The sequence below is a fragment of the Marmota flaviventris genome, chromosome 10, assembly GCF_047511675.1.
Source record: "Marmota flaviventris isolate mMarFla1 chromosome 10, mMarFla1.hap1, whole genome shotgun sequence".
Classification (NCBI taxonomy): domain Eukaryota; kingdom Metazoa; phylum Chordata; class Mammalia; order Rodentia; family Sciuridae; genus Marmota; species Marmota flaviventris.
In genome coordinates, this window is record NC_092507.1 from 79,588,633 (window position 1) to 79,604,591 (window position 15,959).

Genomic DNA, 15,959 nt, shown 5'->3' on the forward strand with positions numbered 1-15,959 from the left:
TCCCAGGCCTGGACAGTGAGGTATGCCACTTACCAAGTCACCCCTCAGACTCTGTTTTCAGGAAAGGATTTTTTTTTTTATTCCCAGGACCATCAGCAACTATCTAATAATGTTCCTTAAGGCTGTTGTGGGGAGCCCTTCATCAACGACCCAACATGCTGGGGAGTGGGGGGGGGGGGGGGGGCAAAGACTGGATTTCCAGCCAGGATTCCTGACTCAGGAAGAAAAATCCAATTCTTAAATAAGCCTTGACCTTTGAAGCTAATTGAGTTCCCTAAACTATGAATGAAAAGGGGCTTTAAATTTCACTGAGGCCTTGTCTGCTGCTCAGATGTGCAGGGATCAGCCACTTTATCCTGAGGAGGTGGCTGAGCCCTGCTCAGCCCGAGACACCTGTTGTCCAGAAATATCTCAGTGAATGATGAGGTTGCCTTGGGACCTCCTCTGAACAAAGGCCACCCACACCTGAAAGAACCACGTCTGATCAAAAATGATGATGAAAGACAGTCATCAGAGACTTTCAGCAACAGATTCCAGATTTGGAAAAGGATGTACAGGCCAGGGTCATCTGTGTGGTAAACAAAGGATATTTACAGAGCATATGGTAATGTGGCATTTTTTTTCATGCACCAAGTGTTGCCAATGGTGATCACCAGGAAACTAGAATTTGTGTGATTTTAATTTTATCTTAATCCATATAATTTGTTTAAAAAAATCAAGCAATTATTGTAAAAAAAATCCAGGTGGCTTTAAAAATGCTTATCCTAAAGACTATTTTAGTAACAGAATATATAATGTATGTAAGTATAATGTATAATGAAATAAAAATAGCCAAGACTCTACTACTCCAAAAACTAGCTTTTCATCTGTGGTTGTCTCTCCTTTGGCTTGGCTCTTGCCAGTTCTGATGGGGTTGAGTCCAGGGGAGAATTTTTAACTAAGCACCAGGTGGGAGGAGGAGATTGTGCTGAAGCAACTGTCACCAGTAGGGGTGGGTGCAGGGAGCGGACCCTGCCTTCCCTCTGTCCAAGGTGAAGTTTACAAGCTTTCTGGACAAAGGTTGTCTTGACCGTGGTTCCCACCCTGTAAATAAATCCCCACCCCTGTGTTATCTTCAGACTTCAGACATAAGCAAAGCACTTAACTGGCAAGGAGGAGAGAAGCAAGACAGACATTCTCACGAACCTTCAAAAGGCCAGAAGGAACCTAGTGCCCGAGCACTCACCTTGCAGTCCATGCTCAACAAGTGCTGGGCGATGACCTTGGGGTCGTTGTTAGTGAACAGTTCTTTTGCACGTTTCAACATTGCTGTTTCCAGGGGCTTGTTCTCTGGAGGAAGGAGCTTTGACACAAAGTCATTGGGCCTGAAGGAAGAGACAGTCTCCAGGAGAGGTATTACAAACTTGTCCTTGTCCTCCTGTCCATCACCCATCTGTGCTGCTGGCAGTTCCCAAGGTCTGGCCCCATCGTCCCCATCAAGGATCAAGTAGTTGGTTCCAGAGTTCCGGGGACCAGACACTCCATTCTGCTTGGCTGTTAGCAGTTCTACATGGCTGCCTTGGGCACGTAAGGGCAGCTTTGCTCCTCTGTCACAGCCTGCAGCAGAGGCTGGGTTCAGTTCACAGTAGTTGGCCTCCGAGTTGAGCCAGGCAGCTGGGGATGGGGGAGCTCTGAGGAAGGGCACCTTGCAGGGCTTGGGGGGCGGCTTGGGGCACAGCTGGCTGTCAGACCCCCGCAGTGCCTCCCCTGTTCTAGCATCTGAGGAGACCCTCCGAACCAATGCTGGGCTCAGGGTGGGTTCGCTGCCTGTCCTGAACACAGGTGAGTTCGGACAGGGGCTTTTGTCCATGCCTGGGGACTGGGGAGGCAGCTTACAGCCTGTGGAGGATAAAAGAAGGTCAAAGAACACTCGCTGTGTGGAGATCAGAGAATAAACAAAACTGGAGGGACATGGCAGCTCCCAGCCCTCACTTCATAACCCTGGGTTTCAATTTTCCCTCCCCAAAGTAAACGGTGTGGCTGCCCAAGCCCACTCCAGAGCAGTCTAGAACTCTGTGAGTGCTAGGCTGGCCCCACCCCACACTCCTGGGGCAATTCTAAATCCTAGGGACAGCCTGTGGACAGCTGGGCTGCTAGGTCATTTCTGGCCATAGACAGAGCAGGAAAACATGTTGAGCTTGGAGGACAGGGAACAGTGCTGTCTTGCCCTCAGAAAAGAAGTCTCCAGCCACATAGCATAAAGCATCCTGAGTCACTCTCAAAGCCAGGGCAGATCCCAGACAGCGTGAAAAGGAAAGCTAGAAACACCGTAAAGGGAGACAAAGACATTGACACAACCCACACAGAGTAGTTCACGAAAGGGCATTAGGAAAAATCACTTCATGGTCCCAAGGAAGGCCACTTATGTAAAGAAAACAACAAACAAACACCAAACAACCCCACAGCCTATTAATGTATTTGGTTACTAGGTTTCCCCATACTTTATCATTTCTCGGGTTCTGAAAGGAGAATGGAGAAGGGAGGTCCCTCTGGACAGCTGCTCCACCCGAAGCCCCAGGATCAACCCACCCACCTCTGCCCAGGGAGGGGACTGAGGGAGTAGGCTCATTCATCAGGAAGGCAGCCAGTCATGCCATGGGCTTGGAATCAGAAAACTTGGGTTCAAATGCTAGGTGACGCGGGACTGGTTACTTAACGTCTCTATGCCTTAGTTTCCTTAACTACAAAATGGGGATAATCGCACTCACCTTGAAGGCTTATTACAAGGCTTAAAGGTTCATAAGCAGCAGGCTCAGCGCTTTGCAACCAGATACAGTTCTGCAAAGCCTTTCCCCTCCAATCGGGAGCCTTGGGTCCTTTTTTAATCTAGGTGACTAGATAGAGCAAGACAACAGGGCGCCCCTTTTCTGGAAAATTCCCAAAGACGTACCGATTGGAAGGTGACTTTCCGACTGGTGGGCTTTGAGGGCTAAGGCCCTCCTGTCCTGCATGTCATCCAAGCAGGCTGGCTGGCTGCCGCTCTTCTCTTTATTCCTGAAGTCAAAGACAAGCGGGGCAGAAACATGTCATTAAGCTGTAAAACCTTTAGGCAACGTCATGGAAAGTTAAAAAAAAAAAAGGGGGGGGGGGGAGAAAATTGCTCAGAATGAGATTGCTATGCATACCCTGACAGTAAAGGAATGTCCACGAAGGAGGAATTACTGATGGGGCGATTACTCTACAACCCTGCCGTGTGCTCCATCCCACGCCCCCAGGACCAAGGCAGCTAAGTCCTAGGGTGCCTCCTCTCAGCCCTTCCATCCTGTTGAACCGAGCAGGGTAAAAGTTTCATGGTACTCCCGGGAAAATCTGATGAACTGGAATGTGTACTTTTAACAGAGCCTAAAATTACTTTCAGACCCCAGGGGAACGACTTGTTTAACCAGCATGCATTTTCCACAATGCTTCACCGTGTCAGCTGGAAGGAAGCTGTGGGGCACTTTCCATTTCAGAGCAAATCTCAGCATCCCCCAAGTCATCTGCAGGATTGCAGGGGAGGCTGTCACACCCATCCTCCTGGCTGCCTGGGGGGACCCCCAGAACACCTCATCCCGCTGAGCTGGAAAGGCAACTAGCCTGGTCGGCAGGCAGCAGCCAGAGGCGCAGCACACCCCCACACTGGCAAGAGGTGGAAGGTCTGTCCTTCCAGATCAGAGAGGGAATGTCCCTCATCGGCACCCAGCAGTGGAAACTGCTGCTACAGGAAAAAGCACCCCACCAGCCAACTTAGACAAACTTTAACTGGCCTGGCCATAAGCATAAGACATTCTTATGTTATGGAAATCATCAAGTTCTTTCCTACCTTTGATAGCACCAAAGAAACAAATTAAAAAAAAAAAAAAAAAAGCTCCCAGCAACAGAGTAAGTCCAGGAACCCCTCAGAGATAAGGCAAGGCAGAGGGTAAATTCCAATGGAAATGGCTTTGGAGAAACGACATGTAATCAGTGGCCACCCCTTGGTCAAACGCCAGGGCCAGAACAGCCTGCAGAAAGCAGGGCCACGGTAACCTGGTTGAGAGCACACCTTTGCCTGGGGCCGGCCGGCTGCCAGCCAACCAGCATGCCTGACGTCAGGGAGCGTGTCAGCAGGCCAGGGCTGACGTGGGGGAGCAGGGCAGGGCGATGGCCAGAGGGGCCATATCGGTGTTTGGCCCACCCTGCCCCCGCCTCCAGGCCTTTCCGGCCTCTGCCTGAGCGCCTGAGCGCAGTGGTGCAGGCTGTACATTCCAAAGGGCAATCAGAGTGGCTCTGGAGGCCTGCCTCGGCAACCTGGAGACTTTCTCAATCTTTCATTTCTTATCTTTCAAAGTTTTTTTTTTTTTTTAACCAGGATCACTGGGGGCAGACCAGGAGACTCCTTGAGCATACTTCCAGCTGAGTGTTGCCAAAAATTGGCTCCATCCACACTAACTCCTGGCTCCAAAGTCTGAGCAGCCAGCCCCCATTCCTAAAGGGATCAGAAGAAAAAGCACCCATTAATGTTTCCAGGGATCTTGAGTTCAGTCTTTCCCTGAAACGGAGGATTTCCATTTTTGTCTCCTTGTCTGCAACTACCCTGAGTTAGTTGGACTTTCTATTGCCTCCTAGATACTGATAGTTACTAGGATTCTTAGTACTTACCTAGTACTATGCGCCTATACTTTTCTAAGCACTTTGCTTAGCTTAAGCTTCATCTTTCTGGATAAACAAAGGGAAGCCCAGAGAGGTGAAAGCATTTGCCTGGGGTTGCACAGCTGGTCAGCATGGAGCCAAGCATAGGAGCCATGGAGTCGTAGCCAGATGCTGACTAACATGTACCGGAGCCTCCAGGCAGCACACAGCTGTAATTTGTGTTACTCAGAGTTCTAAATTTTTGCAATATAGAAATTACAGTTCATGACATGTCCTCTTGGTCCAGACAGAAAACCAGTGAGTGGAATTAAACATGTTGGTTATGCACGTCAGCTGAGAAGCCAGGAGCTGGGTCAGGCTGCATGACAGGAGGGAGGGGCCGGGTGGTCTAGGTCCCAGCCTCTTCTCTCTTTCTCTCCTACACTGTTAGGTAAAATGCACATGGACTCCTGACTCCACAAGACAGGTCCTGTACAAATCAGCTTGGTGAGCCCTGCCCCGGGGGTGGGGGGGTGGTGGTGGGGTGGTGGGGGGGTGGGGGGGGTGGGGGGTGCTGGGGTTTGAACCTGAGGTGCTCTACCACCCAGTTATATCCACAGCCCTTTTTAAAATTTTTATTTTGAGGGGGTGGAGTTGTGGCTCAGCGGTAAAGTGTTCACCTAGCATATGTGAGGCCCTGGGTTCGATCCTCATAACACATAAAAATAAATAAATAAAATAAAGGTATTGTGTCCAACTACAACCAAAAAATAAATATTTAAAAAAAAAATTTGAGATAGGGTCTTACTAAAATGCTGAGGCTGGCCTGGAACTAGCGATCCTCCTGCCTCAGCCTCCCAAATTGCTGGAAATACAGGTGTGTGCTGCTGTGCCTGGTGCCACTTGTTTTTGATACAACTCAGTTGGGAACTAACTGTGCACTGCCTTATGGGCATTCTCACCAACATCCTTTACTGCTTCTCTATTCTCATTGGCTGAACTAAGCCCAGGTACCCCAACCAGGCCTGGAGGCCCTGGCACCCCCAGAGGAAGCCCTGACCCACCTGAGGAGGTTCCCCCTGGGCAAGCTCTGCTCCCGGGCCTGGACGCCACCCATGGTGAGGCTCAGCCTCTTGGCCACGTCCTGCCTTCCCTCGGTGAGGCTGCCCTCCCGGGTCCGGCCTGGGGACGTGCCATAGCGCTCCTCCAGACACCGAAGAGGCACCGTCCTGTTGATGGGCTGGAAGATGATGGCACCGCTCTGCTGGGAGACGGGCCGCCGGTTGCCCACATAGCAGCGCACCAGGCCGGGGATGGAGTCGAAGCTCTCCATCTCAAACTGGTATTGCACGCGGCTGTAGGCCTCGCTGAGCCGCAGAACCGTCCGGTGGATCTTGAAGTGCTGAGCCAGGTTCTTCCACTGACAGGTCAGGACAAAGTTTCCGGGGCTGGACAGAGAGTCGCGAACCAGAAAGTCACCATCCCGTTGCACAAGGTTTTCAGACACCTGTGGACAAAGTGGTGAGTGAGGAGAAGGGAGGGCAGACTCTTGTGCCTTTGCAGAGTGCTGGGACCAAGGGAGGACAGCACCTGGTGTCTCTTCCTCGGTTGGCTCCTGAGCTTGTCAAATCTGACATCTATTGACGGACCACCTTCTACGTGCCAAGCACTGCTGTAGGCACCTGCCTCACACAGTGATGAAGCAGGCGCCCGGGGATCTCCTGCCCTTCGTGGAGCGCTTGGGGTGCGTGAGGCTACCTGAACGAAAGGTGTGGTGCATCGGAGGTAAAGTTAAGAGACAGGAAGGCAGAGAGAATATTAGGGAGGAGAGTGAGGGCTGTCCTTCCAAAGAGGGTCCTTGGGGAAGCCTCATGAGAAGAGATCTCCACAAAGATTGGAAGGATGTAAAGCAACAGAGAACAAGAAAGGAAAAACACATGTGCCTGGCAGGTCTGGTTTTCTCTCCCCAGCCAGGGGAGTGAGAATATGGGTATCGGTTGGTCTCTGGAAGTGTCCCTCTCTAGGCCTGGCCAATGGTAGGAGGGATCCATAGGTGGATCTGTAGCATCAGACACATGCTGGATTCTGGACATGCCAATCATTGGCTGGGGAAGCCTGGAACAAAGCCAAGTTGGGCTTTCTCCTCTCACCAAGTCATTGTGAGGATGATGAATCTGCATTCATAACATGCCAAGCACTAGCACAGTGCCTGAAACACAGTGGGTGCTCAAAAATGACTAACTATGATGACGGCAAGCAAAAGGAGAATTTACACGTGGTGCAGCCTGGTTGTTCTGCAGCCCCACTGCCTGGCTCTGCAGTCTGCCTCACTGGGTAACTGGAGGAGTCGTTACAATTTTGATTCACTTTCGTTATCTGTAAAATAGGGACAATAATATTACCTACAGAGTGGCTGTAAAGATTCAAAGGGATAAAGAGTTGGCTATAACTATTATTGTTGTTGCTATGATGTTCAGTTATCCAGATTGGAATTCTGTTGAAAATTTGCACTCATGACAAACGGTAAACAGATTCTGTCATCATAATAAGGAGAAGGATGTTGGTGTCACTTGTCAGTTGAATAAACTCTGACAATTTTTCTGGGATATTCCAGCATTCAATCAATGGTATATGTCGGTTAGCTTAAAATAGTATGCTACCATGGTTACCTTAAAATTGCATCTTTGACTTAAAAATGTTTTCACAGAAATGCCTTTTCTTGGAATTGATCCTGTGGAAAAATTATTAGGTATGAACACAGTAGTTATCTTGTAGGATCTTGGTCAGAGTGCTAGAATACCTAAGTGTCTAATACATTGTGATGTGCACATATAATGGATCTACATATGATACAGACTGGTCCACACGTACGTATCAAGCAGAGCATTTTATAGCAGGTGAGAATTTCCAGGAAATTATCACTAAGTGAAGAAAGCAGGCTACAAATAGTAATATGCACTCATCTCCTGCTTGATTGAGGATATATATCTAATGTTCATCATGGTTATCTCCAGGAGACAATGGTGGATGGGAGTTTTTCTTCTTTTTTGTTATCTCTATTTTATACAATCAATTTTACACTTAAAAAAAAAAAGCTAGGTTAGAATAAGAACTATTTCTTTGAAAGTGCTGAGAAATCTGCTAAACTAAAAACAGTTAATTTACAACATGTCACCCTCCCCCCACCCATTTCCTGTCATGTTGTCCTTGGTTAATAATTGACCAGATCAGGTTTACAGTAAAAACCCAAAGGAAATTCTATACCTCAATTCTGCAGACTTAATCTATTTTTCAATTTTCATAGCATTAAATAGAAACATCATTCACGGCAGTGACCCCAAGGACAACCACACAAAGTAAATTCCAGGCTGTGTATCTGTGGTCACTGGCATTGTTCCTCCTCTTTCCCATCTCTGGGTCATGGGATACAAGAGGTAAAGGACAGAGTGAACAGCTGCTGGCCCCACTAGGGCAGAGGCCGCTTGACAGGCGGTGCCAACGCCCCATCCCCTGAAGCTAAGCTACCACCTTAAACAGGAGGCAGTTTCCAAAGGGCAGGAGGTGGTGGCAGCTGGCCAAGAGCTCAGCCATCTGAGCCACAGCCCGGCAGGCAGGGTCTCCTTCAGGTTGTTGCCCCCGTGGCTGCGGCCTCCTGCTGACTCGTGTTGACAGCCCACAGGAATGCTGGCTTTTCCTGCATCCACTTACTGGCCATGTGGAAATGTACTTTGGGTTACTGACCTTTGCTCTTCCCAAGGTCTCCCTAGAGGAGTCTAAGTCATCTCACTTATGGCATTGGCTTTTAGCTAAACAGAGGCCTTTTCCCACATGATCTTGGAGTGGGACCCTGCAGGGCCACTAGGCTGACACTGCCTGAGGGGACAAGCATGTACCTGTCGGGGGATGCGGCCATGGTACCAGGCGTGGCTCCGCAGGTCCTCACTGCTCAGCAGCAGCTCCTCCTCCAGTTCCTTCTTTAGCCGCTCGGGGGTCCTGTCCATGATGTGTCTCTCCTTGGAGAACTGCAACACAGAGCCCACAGTGACCTCCCTCTGGCCGGGCCTGGCCAGGCCATGCCAGCTGGAGATAGCATCGCCTTGCTGGTCCTCTGCTGTGCTAAGCAAACCAGCACCATGCCCCAGGCCGTGTTCAGGCAGAGAGCGTGCATAGTGATTGCAATTCACTGTGAGATTGCAATTCACTGTGACCTTTCACTTTTCCATGCACAAGCAGGTAATAAAATTTTCACCAGCACATGGAGACTATGGTAGTACTATGCATTGAAGCAGCAACTGGCTGGGCAGGAGGGGCTAAAGAGAGGGATGAGACAGCGAGGCCCAGCTTGGCCAGCCTGCTCTCTTCCCAGGGGGAGCTTCCTCAAGCTCCTTTAGAATTGCCCCAGGTGGAGCCAGGAAGGTCCACAGTTCCCCAGTGGTCCTCGACCCTGGGCCTCTGGGACACTGAAGTCCAAAGTAAAGTCCATGGGGTTAGCAGCAATGACTTTAAATTCTTCACTACATGCAAACTAGGTCCAGGAACTGAGGTAGTCTTTAGAAACTTGCAGAGCACTCGGACCCAGCCATTTTCTACCAGTTGAATCTAACAGAAGTCTGAGTTTATATTTTGTATAACTTGGTAATATGATTTTTTCCAATAAATTCATTTCATTTTTCTGACAGACTGGAAATAGAAACGGAAACAAAAACTGGTCTTTCACCTCAGATAGTCTGAGACCACCACACAGCAGCCAAGGCAGGAAGCTGTGGGTGGGTGACATGGGCTCCAGATTTAATTAGAATCACACCCACTTACAACCTGTGGACTGAACTTGTACACCCTTGTGGTTCCCAGCAAACCAGGCTTGGGGGCCACTGGCTGGCCAGGTGAGAAGGAAAGGCCGTGTCCCTCTGTTTTCCCAAGTTCTCCAGCTTGCCCCACATGCCACAGAATTATTCCACATCATAGCTTAGCACCTCAGCAAGCTGAGAGCCCCAAATCCTTCACTAAGAAAACAAAAACAGACTTGGGGTTTCATGACGGGACTCTTATTCTCTAGTGTTTCTGAGCGTGTGGCCCTTGATGGGTGCTGGCTGAGGAATGACTCAGGGGCTGATTTCAGGGTGGAGCTCGGCCTCTCTAATTGCTTACTTCTCCCCCACCCTTCTCTCAGGGCAGACAGAAATGTTGGGAGTGTTTGATGAATGGAATTTTCATCAAAGAGATGCCAGGCTGACCGTCCTGATGCTCAGGGGGCTTCACATAGCCCTGTCTGGTACTGCCTGCATTACATCTGCAGACCTGAGAACAGAACATAGGTTGTCAACTGATTGTCACTTACTGTCTGCCTTGCTTCCTGCTAGGCCAGAAACCCATTTACCTCTGCCCTTGAGCTGTGCCTGAATGTAGTGTGAACACTATTCCAGGAAGAGGAACTCCTATGACTTTTCTCAGTTATGGGGATTCTACCCTTTTCTTGATTTATTCAATGTCTTATTTTAGCTGGGCCTGTTGACATTCAGCCAAAAGATGACATTTCTCAATCTCTGTCTTCTTATAGGAATATGTGGCCACGTGACTAAGGTCTAGCCAAGAAAGGGTAAACTGCAGAGATAGTGTGACTTCTGAGGTTAGATGTGATGGCTGGAGACGTGACAATATCCTGGACCCTGAGGAGGGTCTTGGGATGGTAGCGCAGAAGGCCTGACCAGGCCGGGTCCCTGGTAACAATGGGGCTAACATGCCAACCCTGGATCACTGGCCCCAGATCACTAAGGGATTGATTTTCTTTAAGTCTGTGATTTTGGGTGTTTTCAGGTAGCTGATAGTCTTAACTGATATTGTGGCCCAAGCCCCTCTCTGGCCACCTGACAGGCAATCAGTATTGCTCTCATAAGCCCTGGGCCTCTTTTCATTCTGTGGTCTGAAAACGTAGAGATCTGAACATATGTAGTAGGTCTTACATAATCCTTCAATGAAATATTATTTGCTCACATCCAAAAAGCTATTCCCTATTTATCTTTGCATTCTGCTTCCTCCCTAATGCCCCCACATCCAGATCACTTTTCTCTCCCCCAGTCTTCTGCTCAGCATCAGTTATAAAAGTTGTTTTTTTTTTTTTTTTTAAGCATTTTATATGCAACAATGTTTGACTCCAGGCTTTGAGATCATACTGTTTTACACTTGTTACCAAAAATATCCTGACTCCTTAGAGGAAAATCCACAATTATTACCCACCCCCCACTCCTGCACAGACCCTTAAGAGGGTACTGTAGGGTGCAATAGGGGACTATCTCCAGGGAGGAGGGAGAAGGAGATTACAGAGATTGACCCTCTCAAATGAAGGGCCAGACTTCATAAAACATGCCCTTAATCACCCGCATCATTTGTGAGAAGTTAGGGGGTTGGTTATACAATTGCCTAGACTTGATTTTTACAAGGGAAGGAGGGGGGTGTGTGTGGGGAGGGGAAGAAGCGAGAGAAGGAATTTAAGGGAGGTTGGTCCTAGTGATGACAAAGGGCTTTTCATTCCAAGCCAGTGAGGGCTGGTTCTAATACATTCAGAGGAGCAGGTTTGCTGCTGGAGCCTCTCTGCCTCAGTGGAGATGTGGGCCCTGTCTCCCAAATGACCCAGGGAGCAATGCCAGGGTCCCCACACATGGACACCTCAGGATTAAATGGTGGTTATGTGGAGGGGGTGGGTGCCTTCTAGAACTTTTACTTACTGTTTTAATCACATATATTAACACAACTTTGATGTTTCCCAATTGCCTATACTTTATAAGACCTTAATCTTGCCAACTATGATTCTGCCACTACACATAAGAACTTTGATGGCCTGTAAATCCCATGGTTGGTGAGGAGTAAGCATATAAGAAGTTAAGGCAAAATGTGTCTATTTTTAGTTTGAGACCCCGTGATTGGCAGTTGTGCTCCTTGGTAACCAAAAATGAGATTCCTGGTTCCTGGAATGGGTCACATGTGTCTGTGACATTGGCAGAATTCTGTCAGCTTCCCCTAAATCCCCTGATTTCTTAGTGACAGTGCACCCTTTGCTTTGTTGCTACCATGTGGGAGGAATTTGAATTTTTTTCTTGAAATGCAACTATTTTACTTAGGCTTAGGCTAATTTTATAGGTCTTGGCTACAAAGAGAATTCTAGCAATTTAAGATAACACAATGACACCTCTCCCCTCAGCAAAGGTTTCATCCCAACTGTGTGGCCTCTCGTTGATCCACGGTCTGAATGATTCTACTAATGTTATGGTTTGGATATGAGGTGTGCCTACAAAAGCTTAATCGTGAGACAATGCAAAAAGGTTCAGAGGAGAAATGATTGAATTATGAGAGCCTTAACCCAATCAGTGAATTAACCTCTTTGGGATTAACTGAGTGGTAACTGAAGGTGGGTAGGGTATGGCTGGAGGAGGTGGGTCCCTGGGGGCAGGCCTTTGGGGCATATCTCTCTGGAAAGTACAGTCTGTCTTGCCTCTGGATCAAAATGTGAGCTGCTTCCCTCTGCCACACTCTTCTGCCTTAAGGAATGGAGCCAGCCTCCTATGGACTAAGACCTCTGAAAGTGTGAGCCCCCAAATAAACTCTTCCTCCCGTACAATGATTCTGCTCAGGGTGTAGTAGTGAAAAAACTGACCAGAACAACTAACATCCTAGGAATCCTCCTGCTCTTCCTTAAACTACATTTCTGATGGAAGGGTAGAAGAGATAAGTATTTACACACATAATAGTCACATGCATTGGTATTATTTGCAGAGGCTAGAATTATGCACTAAAAGAGACAGCATCCGCACAGCATCATCTGGTCTTGGGAAGAGAGAGTGCAAAAGTATATTGTTTCAATCCGCCCCAGTTCCTGGAGCCTTTTCTCCTAGCACGTATGTTCCAACTCTGTCACATTTGTTTCTGTAAATGTCTTCTGAATTCAATGTACCTCAAAGACTGCCTGGACCCAAGTCACCCTCAGTCCCTCTGTCAGCACAGGACAGTGGCACTAAAGTGCCCAGGGGAGATTCGCCTGCCCTCTTGGACAGATTTCACTGAATGTAGATGCGGTGCTCACTGCCCTGTGGGCTGCATGCTCTTCAACTGCCAGGCGGGAAGAAAGAGTGGGAAAACTCATGAATAATCAATTTCTCACACAAATGCTATGAATACTAACGATGACCATGTTATAGTAGGACAACTCTTTCTCCAAGGTGATTCTCTTATTTTGTGCCCTGAATTTGAACCTCATTCCTAGAAGGTGAGTTTGATTCTTCATTTTCTCACATATTTATCTGAAGAGGAAGGAGCTGGTGGTCAGGAGAGACAAGGGTGGGCTTTCTCTGCCCAGCACAGACTCCAGCCATTCTGAGCCCCACCTCACATGGCAGCCTCCGGAGGAAGGGAAGCTGCTCAGCTCTGAGTCCAGAACACTCTGCCCACAGGTCTTGCCACTTCCTTCTGGGGACCATATCCACCCACTACAGAACAAGGACGCAGGTAGGAGCCACGTCTTCTACCCCGAGGCTTGCTTGAATCTCACCCACCAGGCATTTGGAAGCAGTCCTTTAGGTGGGGTAGGGGAGGCATAAGAAGAGGTGCCATATATAGAGTCCTAAGTATCTATTAGGCACGGGTAGTACTCCTGTATCATGCTTACCCACTCACATGACTCCCCTTTTAAAAATAGCATTTTAGTCTCAGTCATTAGCATTGGGGTCTGAGATTAGATGCAGGTAAACTGATGGAGATGCAGGAGGTGGCTGAGGCCCACACTTGTCCAATCAAATTGAAGGTTAGAAAATGCATATATTACTGTAATTGATGCTTTTCATGACAATCTGGGTCTAACTATATCTTTCTCATCACCAGCATTTTAATAACCTCAGTATCAACAGGCATTACAGCACAGTGTTTAAGAGCTCAGTCCAGCCAGCCATCTTGATCCCCAGGCCACTGTGCCACGGAACAGCTGTGTGGCTTTAGGCAAGACATTAACTCTCTGTGGAGCCTCAGGCTCCCTATCTGGAAAATAGGAATAATAATTTGTCAAATGAGGCTAATAAGAATTAAATGGGTGGATATCTATAAAGCGATGGAACACAGCCTGGGGGTAGTCAGCACTAATGTTAACTGTCATTGACAGACATATCATATCAGGATGCTACTATCTGATTTTATAACATAGACTTGAGTTGGGGGTGTGGCTCAGTGGTAGGGCACCTGTGTAATGTGCACAAGGACCTGGGTTCAATCCCTAGCACTCCTCCCCCCAACCCCCGCTCCCAAGCACACTTCACATTCAAGGTCTGATACAGGAAGCGCAGAGAGGCTGGGGTTAAGGAGAGAAGTGAGGAATGCAGCCCGGTTGTTCACAAACCTGGCAGCTGACTGCTACCAGCTTCTTTCCTCTTGAGAGGCAACACCCATGGTCCAGTTCTGTGACCAGGACTGGTGCTAGCTTGCCGGGGCTGGCTCTGTAAACCATGAGTGTCACCGTGAATCTGCAAAGAATGTTTCTGCAGCCCCACACACCCTGGCAAGTCTGGTCTTGACAGGCTGGAATAGCTAGAGCCCAGGAGATGGCTGGAAAACACATTCTGGAGGCGCAGAGCCAGCTCCACAGACGTGCTGGGAACCTCGATTAACTCAGAAACCCACGTTTCAACAGCTCTCCAAGGAAGAGAAAATTGTTCCGGCCTGGGAGGAACAGAGCACGGGGTCTCCCGAGTGAGCATCAGAGCCTGCATTTCTAATCAGGCACAACAATAGGCCTGGATATGCAGGAGATCCCCGGTCCTAAGCCAGGCATGAGGGCGGGGTGCACAGGCATCTGTCAGAAACTCTCAGAGGCTCGCTGCGGATGCTCATTTGCTTGCAGGAGACAGGAGAATTAGAAAAAGATGGCATCTGCATTATAATTAATATTTGTTTCACTATATCTCTGTCTGTTAGAAAAGCTTCCCATTTTCCACAGAATCTTAAGTTGTGCAAGAAAGACCCTGTCCCCCAGCCCATGAACTGATGCAGTTTCAAAAGATTAAGATGCAGAAGCACCATGTCATGGCTATCAATGTGTCCAAGCAATTTACCAGGCACCAGGCTAGAGGAAGGCCTGGGTCCTTACCCTCAGGGAGGGCACAACCTGGTGGAAGGCCATACACCAAGCAAAAGTGTTAACACACCCCAGAGCTCTGGGGGTGGGCCTCCAGCCTTGCTCTCTTATTCCTGTTCCCAGTTCTGCAGCCTGAGTGAGCTATTCCATCTCTTTGTCTTTTGATCACTGTGGTCCAGGTGGGTTCTGGGAATAGCCTCATGGGGTGGGGAGGAGAAATGACAGGCTGCAGAATCAAAGTTGGACCTTGAGGATGAAACTTAAAGAGAAGGGTAGGAAGGGACATTTGAGCTAAGGGAGACAAAGAGTAGCTGGGTATGGTGACAGGGAGGCTCTGGATGAGGACAGGGCTGAAGTAATGCAAAGGTACAGCAATGGGCATATTTGGTACGAATATACATATGTAATGGACTCCAGCACCCTCCCTGAAGGAGCGCTCCATCTTCAGTCCATGAATCTGGTTCACAGCCCACCTTTCTGGCCATTGTTGGTTGGCCCAGGACAGGGTCCTGCGCCCAAGGACACTATCCCGCTCTGGTTGAAAATGTCGTGAGACTCAAAGTCTGAAGGTACTTCATCTTCAGGTTTCCTACCAGAGGGACAGAAGTGGTCTGAGACAACCAAATCAGCACATGCAGAGAAGAGGAACAAGAGACACAAGATGTCCTGGTAGCAGCTGATTACTTCAGCCAGGAAATACCCTGTGACCTAAGCTAGCATGAGCTGGGTCCCTGTCACTTGTGACCACAGTAGTCCTGATCAGGACAGAGATCAGATGAGTGGAATCTGACTCTGGGGCTGAGGGTCAGATCTTCATTCTCCAGATGATAACAGTCAGTTGAAGATCTCTGCCCAGGAAAAGCAACAGGTCCACACAGAGAGTGAACAGAATGGACTGGGTGGGGCCAGGATGGAGGTACAAGGCTGGTGCATTCTTTTGAAATGTGCTGGTAATGCCCAAATCTCCATCTCCAGCCCTTAGGGTTGGTGCTTGGCAAGGAAAATTCCCACCATGCATTTCAGAATTGAGGTCAGTATGAATGAAATGAACTCGTCCCACTGCAAACTCTGCCCTTCTCTCCCTTTCCTGGCCTTTGGCATCTCCTTTGCCCTCATTATTCAAACTCAAAATTGGTGTCTATAGATAAAAAAATTTCTGATTCTGAGCCAAGCACAGTAGTATATGCTTATAATCCCAGCTACATGGGAAGCTGAGGCA

General features: G+C 48.6%; 1 protein-coding gene across 2 annotated transcripts in view; it reads right to left on the reverse strand.

Annotated features, from left to right (window-relative positions):
• The window catches only part of Bcar3 (BCAR3 adaptor protein, NSP family member), a 115,052-nt gene that overhangs the window by 17,310 nt on the left and 81,783 nt on the right, over positions 1 to 15,959 (reverse strand). For both annotated transcript variants that reach the window (XM_027935175.2, XM_071618068.1), the window contains 4 exons: positions 8,523 to 8,651; positions 5,694 to 6,136; positions 2,930 to 3,033; positions 1,226 to 1,878 (listed from right to left, as the gene is read on the reverse strand). In XM_027935175.2, coding sequence (XP_027790976.1) covers positions 1,226 to 1,878; positions 2,930 to 3,033; positions 5,694 to 6,136; positions 8,523 to 8,651 — 1,329 coding nt within the window. The remainder of the gene's footprint in view (positions 1 to 1,225; positions 1,879 to 2,929; positions 3,034 to 5,693; positions 6,137 to 8,522; positions 8,652 to 15,959) is intronic.